The sequence below is a fragment of the Dama dama genome, chromosome 2 (genome assembly GCF_033118175.1).
Source record: "Dama dama isolate Ldn47 chromosome 2, ASM3311817v1, whole genome shotgun sequence".
Classification (NCBI taxonomy): domain Eukaryota; kingdom Metazoa; phylum Chordata; class Mammalia; order Artiodactyla; family Cervidae; genus Dama; species Dama dama.
In genome coordinates, this window is record NC_083682.1 from 14,810,560 (window position 1) to 14,834,233 (window position 23,674).

The 23,674-nt window shown below is 51.1% G+C and overlaps 1 protein-coding gene across 4 annotated transcripts in view; it reads right to left on the reverse strand.

The window, feature by feature from the left end:
- Nucleotides 1-308: 308 nt before the first annotated feature.
- The window catches only part of APLP2 (amyloid beta precursor like protein 2), a 61,553-nt gene continuing 38,187 nt past the window's right edge, over nucleotides 309-23,674 (reverse strand). The window contains exons 4-18 of one of the 4 annotated variants that reach the window (XM_061166597.1): nucleotides 22,735-22,847; nucleotides 21,643-21,845; nucleotides 20,850-21,058; nucleotides 19,641-19,808; nucleotides 16,692-16,822; nucleotides 15,745-15,819; nucleotides 14,260-14,418; nucleotides 13,434-13,562; nucleotides 10,179-10,278; nucleotides 8,610-8,762; nucleotides 7,243-7,278; nucleotides 4,628-4,713; nucleotides 4,078-4,152; nucleotides 3,436-3,591; nucleotides 309-1,730 (exon numbers count right to left, since the gene is read on the reverse strand). In XM_061166597.1, coding sequence (XP_061022580.1) covers nucleotides 1,629-1,730; nucleotides 3,436-3,591; nucleotides 4,078-4,152; nucleotides 4,628-4,713; nucleotides 7,243-7,278; nucleotides 8,610-8,762; nucleotides 10,179-10,278; nucleotides 13,434-13,562; nucleotides 14,260-14,418; nucleotides 15,745-15,819; nucleotides 16,692-16,822; nucleotides 19,641-19,808; nucleotides 20,850-21,058; nucleotides 21,643-21,845; nucleotides 22,735-22,847 — 1,895 coding nt within the window. In that variant the 3' untranslated portion in view covers nucleotides 309-1,628. The remainder of the gene's footprint in view (nucleotides 1,731-3,435; nucleotides 3,592-4,077; nucleotides 4,153-4,627; nucleotides 4,714-7,242; nucleotides 7,279-8,609; nucleotides 8,763-10,178; nucleotides 10,279-13,433; nucleotides 13,563-14,259; nucleotides 14,419-15,744; nucleotides 15,820-16,691; nucleotides 16,823-19,640; nucleotides 19,809-20,849; nucleotides 21,059-21,642; nucleotides 21,846-22,734; nucleotides 22,848-23,674) is intronic. The other 3 variants (XM_061166599.1, XM_061166598.1, XM_061166600.1) reach the window with 3 other exon arrangements.

Sequence of the window (23,674 nt, forward strand, 5' to 3'; positions counted from 1 at the left end):
GAGGTTTAACCAGTTACAGTTTTAAAAAACATAAAATACAGTGGAAGAAATCATTACAGAAATAATGAAAGATTACTTCTCTGAGATCAAAAAAGTCACAAGCTTTGAGGTTGAAGGAACTCTTCCTCTTTTTTAATTTTTTAGGTGAAAAATTCAATTCAAGCCCAGGAGTCCAGCCCGTTGGACCAATTCCTGCCTCCGCCGAGTGGTCAGTGACCCTCCAGAAAAGGAAGCCACCCACCCTCCGGGGTGGAGGGTTGAAGCCGTCACCATGAGTAACGCCAGGCCAATGACACACGGAGTCCTGGTGGAAGTTAAAGTATTTATTGATGTGTTTAAACTCTGTACATTCTCCACAGATCAGATTAAGGAGTTTGTAGGTGAAGTTTATCTGTGCATAGTGGGAAGAGACATGGATGGGTAAAGGGGAGGAAGAAGAAAAAAAACATCACAGGGAAATAGAAAAAAAAAGATACACCACAGGTTACCAGAACCTTCTGAATCAAAAAAAAAAAAAAAAGGAAAAGAAGCAGCTGTGAGCAGCAACATCAACTACACAAGCATCACAGAGACTCATGTGAACAAAACGAAACTTTTGGAGCTTCCATGGGGTCTACAGGTCATTTCGTGTACAGCTTGGAACCTCCACCTTCCACAGAAGAGCAAACCTCCCCGGTCCTCCCCGGGCCGCTGGCCATCTCTTCTGCCGTCTCCTCCCAGTGGATGATGCGGACCAGTGCCTTGGCGGGGGAGGGGGGCCGGGAATTACCCAGAGAGGAAAACAGCACATCTAGACATCACTTGGGAAGGACGTGCGTGGTCAGAAGCTATGGTGAGTCAACGGCAGACAGAGGAAGGACGTCAGGTACCAACGACAGGCTAATTTCTGTGGAAGAACTGGATTGAGAAGGAGCGCAGCAGTGGGCCTGCTCTGCACACACAGGCTTGCGGAGAGATGCTGAAGCACAAATGCTTGCTCTGAGCGCCTCTCTGGTGACAGGACTTGTGTGAAGACACCCTGGTACCCAGCGGTGGGAGCACCAGACCTCCGAGAAAGGGTCCTTCAAAGGAATTTTGAGAGGGGATGGTGATGTACTTTAAGGACCAATAATTACGGCTCCTGATTCGGCTTCTCAGCAACTTTCTGAAAGCCCATTTAATGGAATACTGCCTCTTCTTTTTTTTTTTTTAAATAAAAACCAGGACAGTGAGCCTTAAAGAGTTGGTTTACACAGTGCAGCTGGAACAAACGGCCTGCATGTAGCATGTTCAGTCTATCATTGACAATCAACATTTTCCATTTCAATAGAGAGCATGTGTGAGACGATACAACAGAAGTGAGATTCCTGATTAATTTAAAAAAAGAAAACTACATCAGTCAAATATCTGCAATAGATCATTTGTTCATTTAAGGTTTATATATCATATATTGTTATATTAACATTTTTTCGCCCATTTAAAAGAATGGAAATTGTGACTCTACAGTAGTACTTTATAGTCTTAATGCTCCAGGAGATCTGAGTGTCGAGGAACTCCTCTGGAAGTCACTGTCGGTCCATCGTCCATCCAGACCTCTGGACGTCTGCTGCCCGCCCAACCTCCCTCCACTGGCGCTGCGCTTCCCCTGCTTAAATCTGCATCTGCTCCAGGTATTTGTACGTTGGGTTTTCGTAGCCATGGTTCTGCATCTTGCTCAGGTGACGCTCTTCTGGGGTGAGCATCGGGTCGACCTGGAGGAACAAAGATAGCGGTCACTGTGTGAACGTAGGAGAACATGCCAAGGCGTGAGAAGACATGAATTGTGTGATCCCCGGGGATCACGGGGATGGACCAGACAAGAGCAGGCGTTGAGGACCCAGGAGGAGAAGAAAAAAAAGAGGGTCAGGGGGCTTCCCTGGTGGTCCAGTGGTTAAGAATCTGCCTTGCAATGCGGGGGATACAGGTTTGATCCTTGGTTGGGGAATTAAGATCCCACATGCCGGAGAGCAACGACGCCCACACGATGCAACTACTGAGCCCTCGTGCCCCAACAAGAGCTCTCGTGTTGCAAAGACAGATCCCGCACGCCGCAGTGAAGACCAGGTGCTGCAACTAAGATCTGAAGAAGCCAAAGAAATAAAAAAGGACAATGGGGGAGGTACAGGCACAGGAGCTGGGATGGAGAGCTCCACTTCCAGTGGCAGGGTCTGGGAAGGGGCAGGAGGCACCACATTGGGCTGCAAAGGTGGCAAGAAGCCCCTAAAGTGGCCCAAGAAGCCAGCCAAGGAGATGGACGAGGAAGGTAAGGCATTCGAGCATAAACAGAAGGAGCAGCAGAAGACACTTGAAGAGCTAAAAGGGAAGGTCATGGCGAAAGGACCCCTGGCCACAGGTGGAATTAAGGAATCTGGCAAATAGTAAGCTGTTCCTTGTGTCTGAGGCAGTGATGACCCTTAGGTTCCATTCCTGTGCAGACATCCGCATTTCCTGCCGTAGCAGCTGCTACACCTCTAGGTAGGATAAAGTATTGTCCTGGAACATTTTGTACATTTAAAACTTTTTATAAAAAAAAAAAAAAAAAAAAAAACCCAATAATAAACGAAAAGAGGGTCAGAGAGGCCAGCCTCCTGAAACCTTGAGTCCACGTTGGAGGGAACGGTGAGCTGAATCTACAGCAGGTCTCTGCTCTGCTGTGTCTACAAGGGGCGGCCTGGGCGAGGGCGAGCCACGCCAGCAGCAAGACCAGATGACCTCAGGTCTCCTCCAGCTCTGGGATCCTACCACCCGATCAGTGTCCAGCAGGAGATGAAACCAGATAACTAAGTGCATTCGGGCTAATTTTCCCAAGCGCAGTCTATTCCTTACCATATTCATTTTCTGGAATCAAGACACCGTGGGCCTTCCCAGCACCCACTGAAAACTAGTGCTAAGTAAACAGTTCTCAATACAAATGAGCAAAAGATGGGTCAGAAAACAATCTGGTCTGGCTCTTTCTGAATTTCCTGCTGCTTTTTTTCCCCTATTGAAAAATAAGAGTGTTATTCCTCTTTCATATTTTTAAGACTCGGTTCACTCACACAGCCACTGTTACCTGATCTGTCCTATACCTACCTGGTTTGCTCCTTAGAAAACAAGTCAAAAGAAGCAAACTAATAATAAATAGATATGAAAAAAGTTTAAAAAACCAGTATTAGCAGTCCTTCATTCTCAAACATCTAATACACCTGGAAAAAAAAGGCAAACACTAAGGAAACAATTTGAGAAAACCATTTTCTCAGCATAAAATGCTCTTACGACTTCCTCACGTTCACAGTCAAAGCCCAAATTAATGTTAAATGTTGGTGACAGCCCTTGTGTCTGGATCAGCTTAATTCACTGGGGGCTGACTGCCAAGACGGGAGCAATAACAGTGATTAAGCTGATGCTCGGGTCCTGTCCAGCTCGCCGATGGCTCACCTCCACGATGCCATGGCTGATGCTGCCGTACTGCCTCCTCCTCAGCATCACGAGGCTGATGACGATGATGGTGGCGATGGCCACCGCGATGACCAGCAGGCCGATGAGGGCGCTGCTGCTCAGGCTGAAGTCCTCCCGCAGCGGCCCTACAGACTCCTGCAGCAACACGACAGACAAGCCACAGGGCGTGAGAGACGACAAGCCTGCAGGGGCCCAGGACCCTGCTGCCCAAGTAACCATCCAGGTGGGGAGGGCCCCCACCCTTTCCCTCCAGGGACAAACCCAGGTGTCCTGCCTTGCAGGCTGATTCTTTACCATCTGAGCAACAAGAGAAGCCCAAGAATATTGGAGTGGGTAGCCTATCCCTTCTCCAGCAGATCTTCCTAACCTAGGAATCAAACTGGGGTCTCCTGCATTGCAGGTGACTTCTTTACCAACTGAGCTATCAGGGAAGCCCTTCCTTTCCCTTCATGGGGATGCTAATCTTTCTTATCTGAAAGTACAGGAAAATGGGGGATGAGGGACCTTGATAACTTAAAATAGCAGGCGCTGCTCCGTCTTCCCCTGTACTGAGAGGGTGGGAGAGGAAACAGCCAAGGCTGACCTGAGACCTGCCATCAGGTTTTGGAGGAAAACACATACCGGTTCTTCCTCGAGGCCTCCGACTCTCTCAGCATTGAAAATCATCTCCTTCACGTCCAGGGTCTCATCAATGACCTGAAACGGTGGGAAAATGTCACCAGCTGAGCGGGAGGGGGAGTTTGGCATATAGATAACTACTTCTTTGCTGCTCCACATACCATTTGATGGAGGGAAACAGACACTGGATGGACACCCAGTAACCCATCAGTTCTGCCATGTTCACCTAGGTCCAATCACCAAACCCCTTAACAAAGGAGCAGGTGTGGGTGCAAAATTACTGTATAGCAGTTGGTCTTTTAAGAAACAGCCTCTCACATTTGTTCATACCCTTAGTTGCAAATATTATTTTCCACTGTAGAGCAAGAGATGAGCTACTGCTGAAAGAATTGCTCCGTCTCACACTCAGATGCTGAAGAACAGAGCACAACTGCGGGGGCAGTGGGAGTCCGCCCTGTGCTTCTCTATGGGCTCAGACACGTGGAGGTCCACAGGGGAGCATCTGGTCGTTCTCAGAGTTAACTCGGACATGGAGCAGGGAGAAGAGGCTCACCATGTTTTCATCCACTTTCTTCTTGCTGTTGATCACTTTCTCCTCGGCCCCGATCAGTCCTCCGTCCTGCTCTCCCAGTGCGGATCCTGTGTGCAGAGAGCGCAGCTGTCTCCCGAGGTGGGCTGACGTCACGTCCGCCTCACGGAAGCGGCAGACTCCCTCCTGAGGGTCAGGGAGCCCCCAGCGCATGCCCCCACCCCCAGCTCTCGATGTGCTGCTTGCTCCCAGCCTGGAGGATGCGCTATGCTCCACAGGGATGAGGGACACAGGACCGATGGGTGTCATGTGACAGGAAGAGGATGTGGTGCTCACTGTGTAAGCTTTCAGGAGAGAACGCGCTTTGAACTACAAATAGAAACTGGGTCCAAAGGCCTTCCAGCATCAAAAAACCCTTGACCCCTCTGTGATATCATCAAGCACCTACTACCCCCCTTGCTCCTTTGCCATCGGGGCTCCAAATGGAAGAACTGTCACCCCTGCACGCCCACCTCAAGCACCATCCTTCTGCTGAAACACCCTCCCTCCCCTTGTACCTGCCCATCTGTCCTTCAAGCTGCAGATCTTTTGGGGAGACATTCCCAGGTCATGGTACTTAAAAGTCACTGTGTGTGATGACTGGTCTTGTTCTGTCTCTCACTATGCTGTAACCCTCCTGGGCCTGGATCAGACCATCACACCCTGAACAGGAAGGAGGCATTCCCTACACAGGGAGAATTCTAACACCAGGCTGGACGGCACCTCTCCATAAACAGAGCAAGAACGTCAACTGTCCTCTTGTCAAGGTCAGACATCGCCTAAGCCAGCGTCACCTGCGCGTGGCACTCCAAACGACAGCGAGAGGAAGAGTGAGGTGCAATCCTCTAGTTTTAGCTCTAAAGCATGTGACTTCTAGCTCTCTTTTGAGTGTCTGGTTAATAATAACAAACACAGTGCTATATAGATGCCTGTGACCTGAGCTTTTTACAAATAGATCAACCTGGCAACACACTTGGCATTCTAAGGCGACCATGGCAGGTGAGTCAGATGCCGATATGGGTATCTACAAAGCTCTGCTCTCCATGGGCTGCCAGAGGCCCAGCCACAGAAAGCTCTCCAGCTCACAGCCAGACTTGGGCTGGACCCAGAGCTTCCAGTCACTACACTGCAGTTTTTGAACCCCCGGCTAGATGACATTTCACTCATTAGAATGCAGCCAGAAACCAGGCAAATTTCCCCCCAAAGCTTTCATTTTAACAGAGTCTCAACTTGATTCAAGGGCGAGTTAAAGCAGGACTGGCTTCTGTAGCCTCAGAACGTTAGTGAAATAGTAAGGTTGTATTTCAGCGCACTGATGCTCATGACCAAGCCAGATCAATTCGAACAGCTCCTCTCGTCCCTCTCTCTCTCATCAGAATTTCAAAGGTCCTAAGGGCAGGATCCTATTTGAAAAACGTGGCACCGAACCAATGGACTTAAAGCCCTACTGACAGTGCACAGACTGTCCTAACACATCTTTGGTGGTACAACCCTTGTGTTTCTTAAATGGCGACCAAAACCACTTTGGTCAGATAGAATGAATAATCAGGGGATGTTAAGAGACCAAAAGTTAGCATTTAAACTATTCCAGTGAATAACAGCTGAAGCATAAAGATGAAAGCCAGTTAGACTTTTAGAAAATTTGTCTTCATCTAAACACATGCGCAGCTCAGAAGACTGTCCTCCAGTGACGGAGAGGAACATCCAAGGGAATAAAACCAAGCTCACACACCCTTGTATTCTGAAAATCAACACACACACCACCTCCAATCCTTCAGCCAGGGCATAGCACACAGCAGTCTGTGTGTCCTTGTTGACAGAGACTCTGGAGGCTGGGCCACCCACCCACCCGGAAATGCTGCAGCCACACTGCATTCCATGAAATAGAAGCACCATGGACTCAGAAGACTTGAGGAAGCCAGGTTCAAATTCTGGCTCCTCTACTTCTTAAGCTCATGACTTAACTTATGGATGTTGAGGCTTCTTCAACTGCCTAATCTAGAAAAGAAAGTTAAGACTCCTACCTCCAGTGTGTGCAGTGGGTTACACGAGATCAAGGTTGCAAGCATGCAGCCTGTGCCCACACGCAGTTAACTCTGTCTGAAAACTGGACACTTATTACATCAGAAGTTCACTTGTCTCAACCTGTTTCATCCATCAGCTTCTACTATGTCCTAAGGGATGCTACATCTCAGGGGACATGAGACAGCTGGAAACAGACACCTGGGCATGGACAAATAGCAAGGGACAGCTAAGAAGAAAGGCAAAAGATGCAAGTGGGAGTGGCAGAAAAGAGCGGTAAAATAAAATGACTCTCCACCTGACCACAAGTGTGTTTTTAACTTCTGCCAGCAATTGGCAACTAACCCGTTTAAACTGGATATACTTTTAAAGTCCACCCAGATTAAAAGGGTTTATGAAGAATCTACTTTGGTTGCTTGGTATTCAGGTGCCGGAGGTCTGGCTGCGCCGGCTCCCCTCACAGCCACATCTGAAGGAATGAGGTGGAAGAAGTTAGTGATGGGATGAAGCAGAGCATGAAACTTCTGGGCAAATGCAGGGGATGAAGGCCTTAGAGGGAACATCTATGACAAACCAACCTTTCTTCATTGGGTGGTACAACTCCGGCTGAGAGTCTAGCAGAAAGGAAAGCAACAAAAACAAAACAGCACAAGAGGAGATTAAGGAAAAAAAAAATGCCTTCTTTCAAAATTCCTACCTTAGACCTTCTCTGTAACATAAACAAAAAGCATGCTTCCTTACAAAAGGGGCCTGCGCTTCCCCATAAGCAAACAGCATCGTGAGAGCTACAGCAAAAGACTGGAGTGGAGGGGAAGAAGGCAGGTGGTCTTGGGTCTTTCAGGGGGGGTGGGGGGGCTCCTGTGAGATTTCTACATCATTTAGCTTAGCCCCAAGTTATCTTTCTGAGAAAGTAACAGAAACACATGTTAGTCCTGGTCGTGGCTTTCCAAGGAGACAAGGTCCTAGTTCACAAATGTCTAAGATGACCCCGCCAGTAACAAGCTATGAAGCAGGGACCTTTGCAGCCCCGTGGGTGGGGGTCTGTGAGGGCACGGCTGGGGAGTGAGGTGGCCCCTCTTTGTCCAGCTCCTTCCTCGGATTCTCTTGTACTATCAGAGGCTCAGCTGTTCTGAGTCGGCACCTCTGAGACAGTTCGTTTAGAAGACACTTGTGTTGGGGTCTGGAGGCCGAAATGGATGCCTTCTTTCTTGGGCCTCCGTGGTGGCATCACTGGATCTGGGCCCAGGACTCAGGACCACAACTCAGGCTCCAGTCCTTCCTCCCCACCTATGAGCTATGTGACCCTACACAGACACTGACCCTCTTTAAACCCTGGATCCCCCAACAGGAACACTTCTAGTCCCTTCCTGAGAGCGTTATTTTGGGGAAGACAATATACAGGAGAGCATCCACATACAGAGGCTGGAGTGTGTGGAGGTCCTGACAGCGGTGGCTACTGTTTTTATCATCACCGTCATCAGCCGCGACAGCAGCAGACAAATAAATGGAAGCTGACTGCACACCCTGGCCTCAGGGCCTGGGATCGGCAGCCTGTTTATTTCTGGTACAGACGCACGGCTCTGAGAGCCCACTGCAGACCCGGGAAGCAGCAGGGAGCCTCCCATCGCCTACTTCCCAGGACCGTGAGGCAAAGGCAAGGACAGCTGAGGACACCAAAGTGCTATTTAAGCTGCAAAGTGGGCCTCCACACCTAGGCCTCACACACTGGAGGCAGCTGGGGGACCTGGACAAACTTCCAAGGTTCTGAAGGCACCCCAATTGGAAGATGCTTGGTGGACCCCATCCCCTGGCCTGCCGCCCAAGCCGTATAGGGAACACAGCCCCCTGACACTCCCACCACTCCCTCCATCTGATTTCCATTTTCTAACCGTTTCCCTCCCTGCCCTTGGTCCCACTGCCGGGCTGGCCTGTTCTGCACACGCACCTTCATTCTCAGGCAGGGATGGGAAGGGATGGAGGGGGTGGAACGGCGGGATCTCGTCGCTCTCCTCAGAGCTCACCCGCACGTCCACGGGGGTTTCTGAGAAGGAGGAGCTGAACTGGTCCATGTCGGCTCGCTGTTCTTGAAGCAGTTCATCTGACAAAGACAGACGCCCAGAAGCCATGTTTTCAGAAGGATATTGTTTCCTGGCACGGGACAGCCTGAACAGGACTAATCTGGTCGGATGCGAGCTCTGCTTAAAGGGGAGTCTCACCAGTTCACAATTCAGGCCACAGCCTGTTCCTTTCACCTGAGGGTGCACCTCTGACTCTGTCGACTGCAGAACCCCAGCAATGGGAACCCCCGGGCTCCTTCCTGATCACCCCTCTCTCCTCTAGCAACTCACTCGGATGAAGTGGTTTCCTCCAATGACACAGTGGTAAATACCATCCATGGATCACAAACCCCACAGCTGTGTCTTGCATCTACAGCCCCGAGCTCTGGCTCATCCACCTGATAGCCGACCACTTACTGTCCGACGGCAGTTTCCATTTTAACAAGTGCAAACCACGCTGTACCTCGGCACTATTTGGCCCCACCACTCACTCAGCTGCTCACGAGAATCAGGGCATATCCGGTGCTTTTCTTCCCCTCACCCCCTGCCCCACCCACCCTATCAGCACATCCTGTTCACCCTTCCTCTGAAAGGCACCCTCACGACCACCCACCCCTCCAGCTCCTCCATTCCTGTCTCAGGGTACTCAGCCAGCCCGTCTGCCTTGGATTCTTACAACTGCTTTCTGGTGACTTCCAATTTTCATCAACCCTTGACACAGCAACCTAGTAATGTTTTAAAAATTCACATTTTTTAAAAAAAGCATAATCCAGATAGAGTCACTCGCTAGTTTAAAACCCTTGAGCGGCTTTCTGTTATCCCAGAATAAAGTCCAAACTCCTTGATTTTGCTAAAATCTCTCACTCAACTTCAGGCTCTGCAGTCATCACTGCCTGTGCTTGATGTTTTCTTGCTGGGGGTCTCTGCAGGGAGGGTTCCTCCTCATCACTCGACCACCCCCCCTCACTCCACCCGTCCCTGCCCCAAGGCAGCCTGACCACCAGGCACCTCCCTGGCCCACCCTTCCACCTCCAGCACAGGACACAACCCCCACAGACACTCATCTTCCTGTCTCTTCTCGCCTCCTACAATGTGAGCTCCCAGAGGTCTGTCTACCGGTGCACGCCCCACTCTGTGACACACAGTAGACACGACAAACGTTTGTTGAATAAATGAAGGGAAAGACCAGAAGAGGGAGAGGAAGTGAGAATGGTGTAAACAGGTGCCTTGAAATATACCAGCAATTACAGAGGGGAGGGTAAGAGGACCCACGCCCAGTTCCTTGCAATTTCACACCCTAGATTTCTCTTCCGGTAAGAAGAGTCAAGGTCAGTGAAACTCAGGGCTCTGTGGCTGCCAGCCCAGGACTTGACCACGTGGGCCTGTGCGCACTAACGCCCAGCCTCCTTTCTCTAATCTGGCACGGTCTGACCTTGACGCCCAGAGCTGGCACCCACCGATTTCCTCTTGGATCTCGTGGGCCACATACGGGACTTTGTAGAGCAGGGAGAGACTCTGGTTCCGCCGTTCTTCAATCACATGGAGATGCGTCATCACCTGCGAGCACGAGGTGGGGGAGAGACTGTGTCACCGGAATAGCCGGGCCTGCCGGACACCCACACGCTCTACAGAGGCCTCTGTTCTCCAGCAAAGCAGCTGGTCAGAGGGGCGGTAGGACCCCCTCCCCCATATTCACTGATCTCTGCGGTGCAAGAACGCGTGGTACTGACTCTCAGTGACTTAAGGATTCATCCACGTGAATGTGGTGCTCCAAGTTAAGGGAAACTTTCAAAAACTTTAAAAAATGTCATTACCCGACTGTATTGTCAAAAAAAAAAAAGAATTAAGAACCCTGATTTGCACAGTCAGACACTCAGGAAGGTTTTTCTGAGTGAAAGAGGAAACCAGTTGGTCAGTTTTCACCACCGGCCAGACTAGATGAAGTAACGAAAGAATGAAATCACTGGTTAAAAAGTAGATTTGGGGGGTGGGACCATTCGTGGATTTTGCTTAGTGAAGCAGCTGCTTGAATTGATGATGACTGTGAGCAAGAGAACAGGTGATTCCTGTTTAACTAAACGGGGCTTTCCTGCTGGCTCAGGTGGTAAAGAATCCGCCTGCCATGCAAGAGACAGGTTCGCTCTCTGGGTCAGGAAAATCCCCCTGGAGTCGGAAATGGCAACCCACTCCAGTAGTCTTGCCTGTGAAATCCCATGGACAGAGAAGCCTGGTAGGCTGGAGTCCATGGAGTCACAAAGAGTCAGACATGACTAAGTGACTTTCAGACATGACTAAGTGACTTTCACTTTAACTAATTAAGCCTCCAAAACTTCACTCTGAGGTATAAACAAACCTGATTTAATGGGTGATAAGAAAGACATATCTACCATGTCTTCCATGCTCATTTCTTTTCTGAATGCAAAACTTCCAAAGTAGTTCATCCAAAAAAAAGAGGAAAAACAAGTCATTAAAGTGGTCCCTGAATTTCAGAGCTTTTCATGGTGGAATTGGAGAAGGAAATGGCAGCCCACTCCAGTACTCTTACCTGGAAAATCTCATGGACAGAGGAGCTTGGTAGGCTACAGTTCTTGGGGTTGTAAAGAGTTGGACTCGACTCAGCTACTTCACTATGGTGGAAATAAGATTTGGGCTACCTCCATCCCCATGACACAGTGAGTGTGAGGCAGGTGGCCATAGACCACACAAGGTCCTCAAGAAGGCTATTCCCACCAGTTACACCTGCAGCCACCAAGCTGTTCCTCAAGAGGGCGCTCTGAGCCAAATGGATTAATTATGTGGGCTTGAAGCCATTAACGTGAAGGGTCAAAATGAAAACAAGTTAAATGGAAAGAGGCTTTTATTGTAGATTGATGTCTCTCTGACCTTTAAAAGCAAGGATGAAAGCAATTTAATTTTACACTTGCCATTCTTTCAATCAAGTAAATTGATGGGAAAGCACCAGAGTTGAGTGCCTTAAAGAAAAAATGCAAATGGAAGGGAACCATCAGCTGCCGGGTCTGGTCTCAGCAGTGGTGACACTGTCTCAGTCAGAGGATGGTTTCCACGAGGACAAGACCGATCGCAGGCCGGGACACTGGGCACTAGGCTTTTCGGAGGACTCCAGGGAACTGCAGAGTGAGGGGGCGGCAGCCCATCACCCACACCTCAAAACAAAGTGCACATGATCTAAGAGGCTCAGCGTGTTCAGGGTTTTCTAGTTTACATAACACGACAGGGAACAGGCAAAAGGCTAGTGTAATCTGGGGGCTGAGCTGCCCCAGAATTAAGGGCTTTGAGCAGACGGTAAACATCACACAGCAGAGATGCCCTAAGAAGATGCTCCGCCTCCCTGGGCCCTCACTCTTGTGGTACCTGCCTCCTGGCTTGAAGGTTTATTGACCACACTGACCGAGGTCTCATCTGTCCTTCTACTCTAACCACACGAAACAGGGTGTTTCTCTGTAAAATACTACCCACTAGTCTAATTTTCTTTAAAAAGAAAAAAAGAAAGAAAGAAATGTGATTAAACTAAAAAAAAAAGTAGACCTGAAAAATTCTAACCTCTGTCAGGATGCAAGCTTTCCCCACCTGAGCTTCCTGGAAGCTGCCCGAAGTCTGCTGGCCTTTCCTCCTTCTCTCCTACACCGTCCACCTTCAAACAAAGGCTCAGCTCCAGGCCCAACAGAGGCCCCAGGTCCCCAAATCCTTCCCACTCTTTAGGAGCCTGATTTCTTTCACTGGCTGAACACTCAGCGGCCAGGGTGGGCTCGTACGTTAAAGGACAATTCTTCTCTATCTTTACAGCTCACGTAAGTAATGCCGCACAACCGTGAGCTGCTCAAGGGCACACAAGGATTCAAGTGTGCGGTCAGATACTGGAGCAGAACCAGGCAGCGAACGGGGCTGGAGGGGAACCACCCAGTGCCTCTGGGAAGTTCCCCCACAGTCACACCACACAAGCAACAGGAGGCGGGAGGGACAGGTCCCCAGCCTGTGCACGCCAAGTCCCCATAGCCTGCAGAGCACTAGATTTAGAATACAGAAAGTGGTAGAGTAAGACCACTTATATCATTTCAAGGTCCTCTAGGAAAACTAACAGGCAAACTGTTTTAAAGGAAGCTAGCGGTCTTGTAGGCAAGTTCATTTCTATGAACACAAGAGTAAAACTCAAGTTCATATAAAGACAAAACCAGAATGAGAAAGCAGGTCCAGAAACAACCTGCTTTCAACCTACAGACAAGTGCAGAGATTGGTGGGATACAGGAGGGGACAAGATGAGGGAGCTAACAGCATCTAAACAACGGAACTGAACAAGAGAGTCCAGTTTTTAAGATGTGCTTGATATAGAGTCGGCCAAAATATTCGTTCAGGTTTTCGTACCATCTTATGGAAAAACCCAAATGAACTTTCTGGACAACTCAATATTTGCCTAGAAAGAGATTTTAAATGTTAATTCTGGTGGTACCCTTAACCAGTAATAAACTGAAAGAAACTGACTTATCTCATCAATACAACTATCCATTTCTAAACTTCCAGAAACAATTTAAATAGAACATACTTAATATTAAAAAGTATGGGAAACATATATTTAAATTAGTACCTTTAGCAAAACCCAGCTCTTGTACCTACTGTCTCTCGAAATAAAAGGTCCTTCTCCGAGGACTAATTACAAGCTGCGCGGGCCAGAGAGGTCTCCCCGCCGTCTGCCCTACCTGGGACCTCATCTGGGCCGCCTTCTCGGGGTCGACGGCCAGCACGTGCTGGTAGTGACGCAGCGTGTGGAGGCGGTCTTTGTTCTCAGCGCGGACGTAGCGCCGCAAGGCCTGCAGGATGCGATGGGGCTGCAAGACAGAACGGGGGTTTTCACGTCCAGAGACTACAGAACTGAAGACAGGCAGGAAAATGAAGCTTTGAGAACTCACTGAGAATGTCAGCCCCAGCAAGGCACAGGAATGAAACCTGTACTTGTAAAAGCTTTCAGTTACCAGGTAGTAAGAAGCTACCTTTCTAAGTAAGGTACCAAAAGCTAATAAGTTCCACAGTCACAGAGGCTCCTCTACAGACAGTATTTCCCAGAACCTCTAGCCGACTTCCTCTTCTAGCCCAATCTATGCTGTTTCCTGAGTTCAGCATCTGATGCTGCAAATACAAGCCAGGCTATCCCCGTGTCACTCAGGAAAGACCTCACTTGCTTAAGGAGGATACAGACAAACACCCTGTCCCCCCAGAGCAAGGCAAGTCAGAGCTGAGGGATCAAGTCAAACAGCACTTGCAGAAAAGAGCTGTGATATAAACTTCCTCATCGTCTGACTTAAAATAGAATTGGTTCAAAAGTCTTCATCCATGGAAGGCATGTTTTTATTCTTTGGAACTAAGGCTACTATAAAAATGCAAAAATTGGAGAACTACCAACTAGCACCCCGAGGTTCTGCTTTTCCAGGGGAAGCTGTGTCTGCACCGCCGGCGGCCCCAAGCAGGAAGTGGGCCCACACGGGTCCCACACAGGCCACCCTGGGCTTCAGGGCTGGGCGTGCTCACCCGCGGAGGGTCGGACTGCAGGGCCGCCAGGTAGTTCTCCAGCGCCACCCGGCGGCGGTCGTTGAGCATGGCCTCCACACGCGCCAGGTGCGTCTCCACCAGCTGCTGCTTCTCGCTGGCTGCCTCCTTCTCCAGCGCCTTCACCATGGCCTGGAAGTGCTGAAGGAGAGAAAGAAGGAACCACGTGGGATGCATGTGCCAGTGGGCGTGCATGCACACGGGGGCGGACCCCATTCTGCCTCTGTGCCCAGTGCCCCTGCAAGAGGCACAGACGCGGGGGAGCAGGGGTTGGGTCTGAGGGTTCTTAGAGGTGACCTTGAACATCGCAGGGGTTGAAGGCACCAATCCTCCTTGGTCAAAGAGCCTGTGTAACTAACTTACAGTCGGCCCTCCCTATGTGCAGTCCTGCATCTACAGATTCACCCAACCATGGAGGGAGCGTTGCTGTGATGTCTACCACTGAAAACATCTAGGTGTGGGGGGACCCTGTGTTCAAGGGCTGACTGTACTTCTCCATCTAACCAGAGCACATAAATCTGGGTGTCATGCAGGTTCCTCAGCACCTTTAGGGACAGAAATCCCAGCACGCCGAGCCCAGGCCTGGCCTCTCCACATGCGCTGCGAGAAATGGAAGGCTGTCTTTCCCACACTGTAACAAGGCACCCCCAAACCACAGACCAACAGGGGACAGGCTGTGACCCACAGTCCAGCCCCAGGGCAGGCGATGCTAACCATTCATGCCACGTGGTGAAGGGTAGGCTCCCTGCAGGCGCCAGGCCAGGTCTGCAGACAGAACTTAAGGCTGGGGAGCTGGGGAGCTGAGACCCCCCACAAAGAGGCACTGGCTATGCATAAAGGGACACTCGTGGGTTTTCTAGGTTACTGGTGACAACGCAAAGGTGATTCAACATCACGAGCAGAGATTTTGGCTAAACATAAACACAAGCTGACCTAAACAGCAACCAGTTTCATGAGTCCCAAAACAGTCCTGTCAATTCCTGTCAACGCCCTCCTCTAGTCAAGGGGAAGGCAGCTGCTGAGGTTCTAAGATTACATTCTTACATCCAAAGTTAGAGATGAACTGGTATCAGAGAGCTCTATTTTCTGCCTTTGACTTTAATTAAGTCTGCCAAGGGAAAAAAAAAAAAAAAAAAAGCATTCACTACTGCAGTGAGCAAGGCACAGCCTAAGAAGGACGATGCCCGAGGACTTGCCAGGAGAGGAGAACAAACACAGCTGAGCAGAGGTTACTTCTGGGCACGAAAGGTGTGTGCGCTCTACCCTGGGTTTTGGTTTCCCTCCACGGCAGGTGAGCAACTCCAGAGAACACCACTGGGAGGGAAGACAAAGCAGGCCAGCGAAAACCTCCCTGTGACATGAGCTTTCAACTAAAAGGGGGTGTCAACGTCCACCTTGTGGGGAGTCTGGCTCTGACCATATCCTGAAGGGTCTGCCTGGGGCCCCTCCCTGGAGGACATGTCTCACCTGAATGAGAGTCTGCCTCTCTGCTTTGGGGAGGTTCTTCGCTTGAAGTTCAGCCTCTTCCCATTCCTTCTTCACCTGGAACAAAGGTCAAAGCCACTATGACCAGATAATCACTGGATCAGCAGTCCCATTTCCTAAAAATACTGCGGGGCCCTGAACATGATGTGGGAAGACGCACAAAGAGTGCGCGGCCTACGCGCCCACGAGCTCAAGGTCTGTCCCAGGTCGGCTGCCTCAGAAGACGCTGGCGTCAGTGCCCCCCAGGGGGAGCCCCATTTCACGGCTGCCTTGTCCATAACCTCGGGTGTGTTATTTGCCAGACTCTGTGCCTCAGGCTCCTCACAAGAAAGGGGAGGAGGGCTAACACCCGCTTCTCAGAACAGTAGCAGATTTCTCCCAGCATACGAGCCAGCACAGGTGACGTGAGGCTGCTACCCAGACCTGGCAAAATCGTCCCTTGTCAATTTTCTTTCAACCCTTCTGAGTGAGTCTAGGAGAAAGCTGCACTCCCGTGGGGCTCCTGTTGTTCTGACGCAACTCCTTTAAGGAAAAGAAACCCAGAGACTCAGACCTTCAGCAGGCAACAGTATCTAGCCGGAATGTTCTAACACTGCTTTCATCTAATATATGTTAGTATGGTTACCCTGCTCTAATGATAAATGATACTAGCTTTCTACTTACAATATTGATATAGAATTCCTTTCTTCAAAAATAAAAAACTTAAAAAAAACAAGCAGAACGTAATGTTGACAGGAAGTGCCCCCGGCAGAGTGGAGCAGTAGAGCCCTCGAGGGGTGACCTCCATCACGTAGCTTCGGGAGGGGCGGGCACTGATCCCGTCCAGGGGCCAGCGCCGCTCACGCTCACACGCCTCACCTGAGGAGGTGGTGTCCCTTTGCTTGAACTACGAAGCCCTGACGCCACCAAGGGAAGGGACCAAGGCTTACCCTGTCCATCCGGTTGCGGTGGCGGATCTCCAGCTGCTCCTTGGCCTTCTGGAAGCGTGCGTGCTCATTGTCGTCTGCAGACGTCTCGAAATACACGTCGACGTCATTGGTGGGCAGAGGAGTTGGGGGAACTGCAACAGAACGACCGGAGGGTTCTCTCCGGGGCCCGGCCCAGTGCTGAAGCTGCACGGTGCTTGGGGACGAAGCCCCGCTGGGCCTGCTGGAGGGACTGGTGTGAGTCCCTCCAGGTGGTGGCACGCCCGTCTGGCGGGACTCCGCCCTGTCTTCTTTACCCCAAATCCAGCCGCCAGGCCCATCTGCACCCCCGGTACCTTCAGAACCAGCAAGGTTCCTACTCGGGACTTCAGGGGCAGAGAAGGGAACACTTCTTACCCTGCCTCAGTTCTTGAAACCTTAAAACCTAAAACCACCTACCCGACCTACCCTTCTGGTTACTGAGTGCCTCTGACCAGAGACGGGGCTGACGGCAGACGTGCAAAGGCGCTGCAGGGCTCAGGGTGCCTTTTCTCCAGCTATTTTTAGGTCACAATTCACGCTGGGCCACTGATTCAACTGTACATTCGTTGCACACAGACTGGGCAGAGGAAGTCCAAACGCCCCAGCTGCCTCTGCTTAGTTTTCAGTCCCACGGGAGGACCCTCAGCCCAGCCCCACAGCAGAGACAACACGTCTGACAAGGACTCGCCGTCAAACTGAAGACACTCCGGGCTTTTCCGTCCATGACGCTCGAGGGCCTCACCCGGCCACCACCCAGAGAACAGCCCATTAGAACAAACACTCCGCATGCCTAGTCCAAGTTCCTGGTGGCCCCGGGCAGGTGAGTGTCTGCACAAAGGAGCTTATCCGCATCCAGGAGGTTAAGACGACAGGTTTACTTACTTAGCCTCTTAAGAAATACCGGTGGAGATGCTGAACACCCCAACTCAGTGGGGATTTCCCAGGGCAGGGAGGAATGTCAGGCAGCCTGCTCACACAACTTGTTCTGTCGGTCACACTCGAGAGCCATGTGGACAGCCAAAGCCAAATTCAACAAATTTCAATTCGGAGACACACTCACCCAATTTCCAGAACTGCGTAACTTTAATACAACGTAAGCGCAACTGGCAAATTGATGGGCGTGAGCACAAGCCAGCCAGCCACCCCACGTCCTTCTGTCTGGATGTCTCCCACTCACCCTCCTACTGAGTTTTAAACCTAAAAGCTATGGCTCAAAGTCTTGTCAAGAATATTTGGTTCCTACATTAAGTTTAAATAAGGTCTCAACAGCCAATTTGCAGACTGTAACTAAGTCAGAATCTATATAGATTGCTTCAGAAACCATGTTCCCCATGACACTCAGGAGTGTTTCAAAGCACTGAAGTCCATCCATGCCAACAAGCATGTTGCTCAGTGATGTAGGCCCGCAGCTTAAAGGCTTACGTGCTGGAGACAGAGCCTTTGGTTCATATCACTGGGCCGGATAAAGATAAGCGCAAGCTGCCTCCTCCCTGGAATGAAAGGGCACAGGAGCAGCAGACCTGGAGATCTGGTTCTGCAGATGATGGACTCGGACCCAGAACCATATGCCCTCTGTGTGCAAGCGAACGGCCCAGGAAGCTGGCACACTCTCAGGCGCTGGTCCCTTTCAAGGGACAGTGATGCTGCCAGGTTCCAAACACTCCAGTCAGGGGCCCCACAGGTGCCCGGACACACTGCTTCTCCTTCCACAGTAACAGGGGACTCCAGCTCTGCAGACTTCAAAACCGTTCCTGCTCTGACCACCTGCCATCGCCTGGTGTCTCTTACCACCCCATCAACATTTGATCCTTTGGGTAAAGACTGTGCCTCACGTTCAACATGATCTTTAATGACCCCGATTCCTCAGGTTTCCGCCACAAACAACGCTTTCTCGCCCCTTAGTTTAAGGAGTTTAACAAAGCAGGAAGAATCACTGTAATGTCTAGCTCCGTCTCTCCCGAATGAAAAAATTTCTGCCACCAATGTTCCCTAAGGGCTCTTCCCCCCCCCATCTTTTCATTTCAAATAAAACCTCCAGAGAGTAGCAGCTACGGTGGAAGCACTAACAGTATACCATACCATATTAAGAGGGAACAAAAGGGCCTGAAGGAAACCTTTGAATGAAAAGCCATCAGATGCTAGAGCCAAAAATCTTCAGAGCAAATGACGAGGACCGGCAATGAGCCTGAGAATCAGAAGGCAGGAGGGTCTGTCAGCCAGAGGGTTTCCCTGCACACGGGTCAGAACTGCTCCAGACGAGGATCTTCAACAGGAAAAGGGCTAACTACGAAGAAAAGCACCCTATTGACGTCTGAGTGAACCAGACTCCACCGAACGTGGAATTTCCTTTGTGACCGAAGAAAACCAACCAAAACCCCCATGCTTCCTAAAGCTCTGTGAGACCCAGGGGCCCCCCCCAGAATACTGGGGAAATAGTCACCACCGCTTGTCTGCAGAGCGGGCTCCCTGGAGTGCATAAAGATGTTCCAATGTTCTCGGCAGCCCAAAGTGTCCTTACGGTCACCTCCTTGGAGAGCAGGCGTCCCCCTGAGCGAGCATGTGCAGAGCTCACAGCCTGTCCGAGTGCCCTTCATGCCCTGCAGCGTCTGACAGCAGAGGGCAGGGCCTCCTTCCCAACCGACACAGGGGCTCCAGATGAGACAGGGCCGGCCCCGGGCTCGCCCCTCGGGCACGGAGGGCGCACCAGCCCTCCGCCATCACCTCCATCATCACCACCACCACCACCACCAGGCCCACGGCGAGCACAGGACATAGAAAACTGAGCTGACAGCTGCCGACAGGAAAGCAGATCTAGATCTAGGAAGCACAGAGAGGAGGGCAGACGACCGACAGTGACACCGAGTGGGCGGGCAGCACCACACAGACGCGGCCACGAGGACGCCGGGGGACAGCACGCCGGACGGGACTTACTCATCGCTTTACACACAGCCATACAATAATCCTCAGACTCAAAATTGTTCCTGTTGCCGCCGCAGCCGCCATATATAAAGCGCACGCACTTCCCCTTGGAGAGGTCGAAGTACCAGCGGGGCATCACAGCCCGGCACGGCCCCGTCAGCGCCTCCTGGGAGCAGACAGCTGTGTGGAAACGGTCAGAAGGTCAGCGGGGCGGGGGAGCGGCTTCGGGGCTTCACAAAGCTACAGACCAGCAAGGGGAGAAGGGCGGAGTGACACCGGACCTCAGTGAAGGTCAAGACAGGGTGGGACCTGGGCCCCAGGCCAACGCCGGCCCCCTCTGGCCAGCCATCGCTGAGCGTGCAGTCCTCTTCCTTCCCAAAGCAAGGGAGCACCCTGGGCCCTGTCACAGAGAGCGGTGCTTTCTGCCCTGTCTGGAGCTTAAAGAGGGAAAGGGCTGATGTGGAGGAATTCCCCAGCGCACAGCTCGGGAGCCTCATGTTTCTGCTCTGTGTAGTGGGGATAGCTGCCTGCCTTGGCCGTCTCAGGGGCGCCCAGGGCAGAAGAAGACAGTGCAGGTGCAGAGGCAGTTTCAGTGGCGGTCACCGTTGTAAACACTACTCAGGCCCCTTGAAAGGGTCAGTGTACATTTTCTGTTCTCCAAGGTTAATCACAAACTTCTAGACTCGTTAAGTCATTGGCTCCTGGCTGAACCCTAAACAATTCTTCAGCTCTTAACTGGCTTCAAATATACAGTCAGCAGGGGGCTGCACAGAAGTGGTCTGGAACATTCACTTTTTATTTGACAGCGAAATTGAAAGGGCCTTGATCCCTTACCAGCAGGTCATCAAATTCCAGATGCCCTGATGGCCAAGCAGGGCAGCCTACAGATTGGAAAAGAACCAAAGAAGTGATGTCCACTCCAGAACCTGGGACTTTGGCCTCACTGAGGAAGGGACTCCCATGCGGGAACATCTCCGGCTGGATGTGGGAGAATCCTGCCGGAGGGCAGACCACATAGTCTCTCTGATTCTCTAAATCCTCACAACGCACATCACAGTTTCCTGACTCCATCTGTCTGTTGCCAGACCTGGGAGCACCCAGAGCTGACCTCCCCTTTGGGGCAGGAAGCTGCCCTCCTGGGACCTACCTGGGAGGCAAGCAGCCTGTAAGTGAATGAAAGAACATTAACAGGTTATAAGTATGACTGCCAGGCGGGTCTACCTCTGACGTCATGAGTGATCTCCTCCTCCGCGGCGGCCCCGTCGCTGCCGGGCTCGGTGGGGCTCTCCTCGTTGTAGTCATCTCCCTTGAAGGAGTCGTAGTAGTAGTCGCGGTCTTCCACCACCTCCTCCCCCTCCTCCTCCTCCTCATCGTCCTCATCTGCAGTTGCCTCTGTGAAGTCTTCCAGATCTGCTTCGGTAGGAAACTCACTAAAGGTCACAACAAGAAAGAAAGGTCACTGCCAACTGCTGTGCACAGAGAACCACCGACTCCCTTCCCTGCTCTGAGACGTGGAGCACAGAGGCAGGGAGTAATAATTTCAGCCCATCCCTGTGGCTCAGACGGTGGGAAAGAATCCTGTAACGTAGGAGACCCAGGTTTGATCCCTGGGTTGGGAAGATCCCCTGGAGGAGGAAATGACAACCCACTCCAAAATTCTTGCCTGGAAAATCCCATGGACAGAGGACCCAGGTGGGCTACAGTCCATGGGATTGCAAGGAGTCAGACACGACTGAGTGACTAACACTTTCACTTTTTTCCTTTCACAGGGAGCTATGCTGCTAAAAGCCCTGAGCGCGGCCACCTCATCAGGAGCTGACCGCCAGGGAGCAGGGACCGCGTGATCGTGCAGGAAGGCACGTGGCCAGGAGGACAGGTGGATGAAGGCCACTGGTGTGCCTGGGCTTGGCCACAGTCGAGTGAGATGTGCTGGCCCGGCTCCGGAGGAACAGGCTTCACCCAGAAGCCTGGGTGTGGCAGCCATAGCCGCCCACAGGCTCAGGACGGAACTCACCTTTTATAAACATCGTAGTCTTCCTCTTCATCCTCGTCGTCGTCGTCGTCGTCGTCGTCATCATCGTCGTCCTCTTTGGACACCGCGGTTTGGACCACCTTTGTCTGCGGGCAGCAGACGTACTCGGTGCCGTGGAACTGGTCCACCCCGCAGGGCAGCAGCATGCCGTAGCTGTACAGGGTCATCCCCTGAGTGAGGCAGGCCTGGGGGCCCGGGACCAAGGTCAGGAGACAGCAGTGTGCTCGGAGACCCCCACGCCTACCCCTAGCCCTCTCAGGACACAGCAGCGTGCTCAGAGACCCCCACGCCCACCCCTAGCTCTCTCAGGACACAGCAGCGTGCTCGGAGACCCCCACCCACAGCTCACTTCAGAAAACGCCCTCACCACATCACAATGTTAAGCCTCTCTCATGGACACATTTATGTTTTGCCGAGAAGTTGTGACGCTACTACTTTACAGATTTACAAATTTCGCTTAACCTGCAATGGGAAAATGTCATCTGGCCCAAAACAACGAAAGCCCAAAGGTGGAAAAAATTAAGGCTGGGGTGCTGGTGGTGGTTTCTTTGAATAATTATCAACACTGGTTAACAGTGGTCAGTAATAACATACATTCTTCAGTGGTGAGGAATTCAAATTACTTCACAATTAGACAAAATAAAGGCAACTGACTGGAAAAACTAACTAAACTTGGAGGACAAGCTAAGGAAATTCATTCTCCTCAGAGGAAGAATGAAATGACTTCTAGTCCTGTCAGCATGCACATCCACACAGATTTTCTGTAATTGGATATTTCCACACAGGCCTTGGGGTCTGGGGCGGCCTTATTGGATGCCCTGCCGAGAGCTTCTTAACGATCCTTTTAATATCCTTGCCTCCAGGTGCTGGACTGTTAATACTGTACTTCCTTACCAAAATATGTATTCTTCTTTCAAATATTTTTAACTTAGAAGATACAAGTAACTGTAAACTTTGATGAGATAAAGGGGAAAAAACTGAATTAAGATTATGGTAAGAAGATGATTATTTTTCTGGAGAAACATGCTAATCTCTCTCCCAAAAGCAGCAGCAGCCCCTGACTTCTGCTTTTACCTCTTTGACCACGGTGTGCCAGCGCTGGTGATTCTCGCACACCTCCATCCGCTCCTTGTGGAAAAACAGGCACTTCTCTGGAACTAGCAGAACATCACTGACAAATTCACCCACTGGAAAAGAGCAGCTTTGTCAGGAGCAAATCTGATCACAGTTCAAGGTGAAAACGGCTCTGACTGCAGGTTACTGGGACGCTCACGCAGCCACATGCAGACAGGAGCAGTCTCCGCTGCGCGTGAGCTGAGCTGCAGCTCATCTGTAGGAGCCAACTGGACATTTCAGCTCCACGTCAGCAGATGCAGGAGTTCGACACTCCGCCGCAGCTGTGATACCCAGGACTTCTTTACTCCGCCCCGCCCTCCGTTCCTTACTCCCGGCAGGCCTGCAGCATCCAGCACGGGAAACGGGAAGAGGAGCCCATCAAGACCTCAAACACACACAGCAGCTCCCCACCACCTCTGACTTCACACCGACAACAGTCCCAGCCTCTCACTTCTCTATTTCTGCCCACATTGGGTCGAGTCACAAAATGTCCAGGAAACTGAGACTGCCTGTTCTCCCAAAGTACAAGTGAACTTTACTTTAGCCCTCTGTGTACCTACAGACACCTCGCCCTAAGACAAACCACCACTGTGATGACTGATCCAGGTACAGACCATCAGTGGAGGGTGAATGATGAAGGGGGAGAGATGTCTTTGCAGAGGGAAGATTTGGCAGACACGACTTGACCCGAATGAGTGATAAGCTGACGGAGGTCATGTTCTGAGAACACATCACCTAGACCGTCTTTCTGCTATAGTCATCTGGCTCTAATTATACACAACAATGAGAGGACGAGATAGTTGGACGGTATCACCAACTCGATGGACGTGAGTTTTGGGAGTTGCTGATGGATAGGGAAGCCTGGTATGCTGCAGTCCATGGGTCATAAAGAATTGGA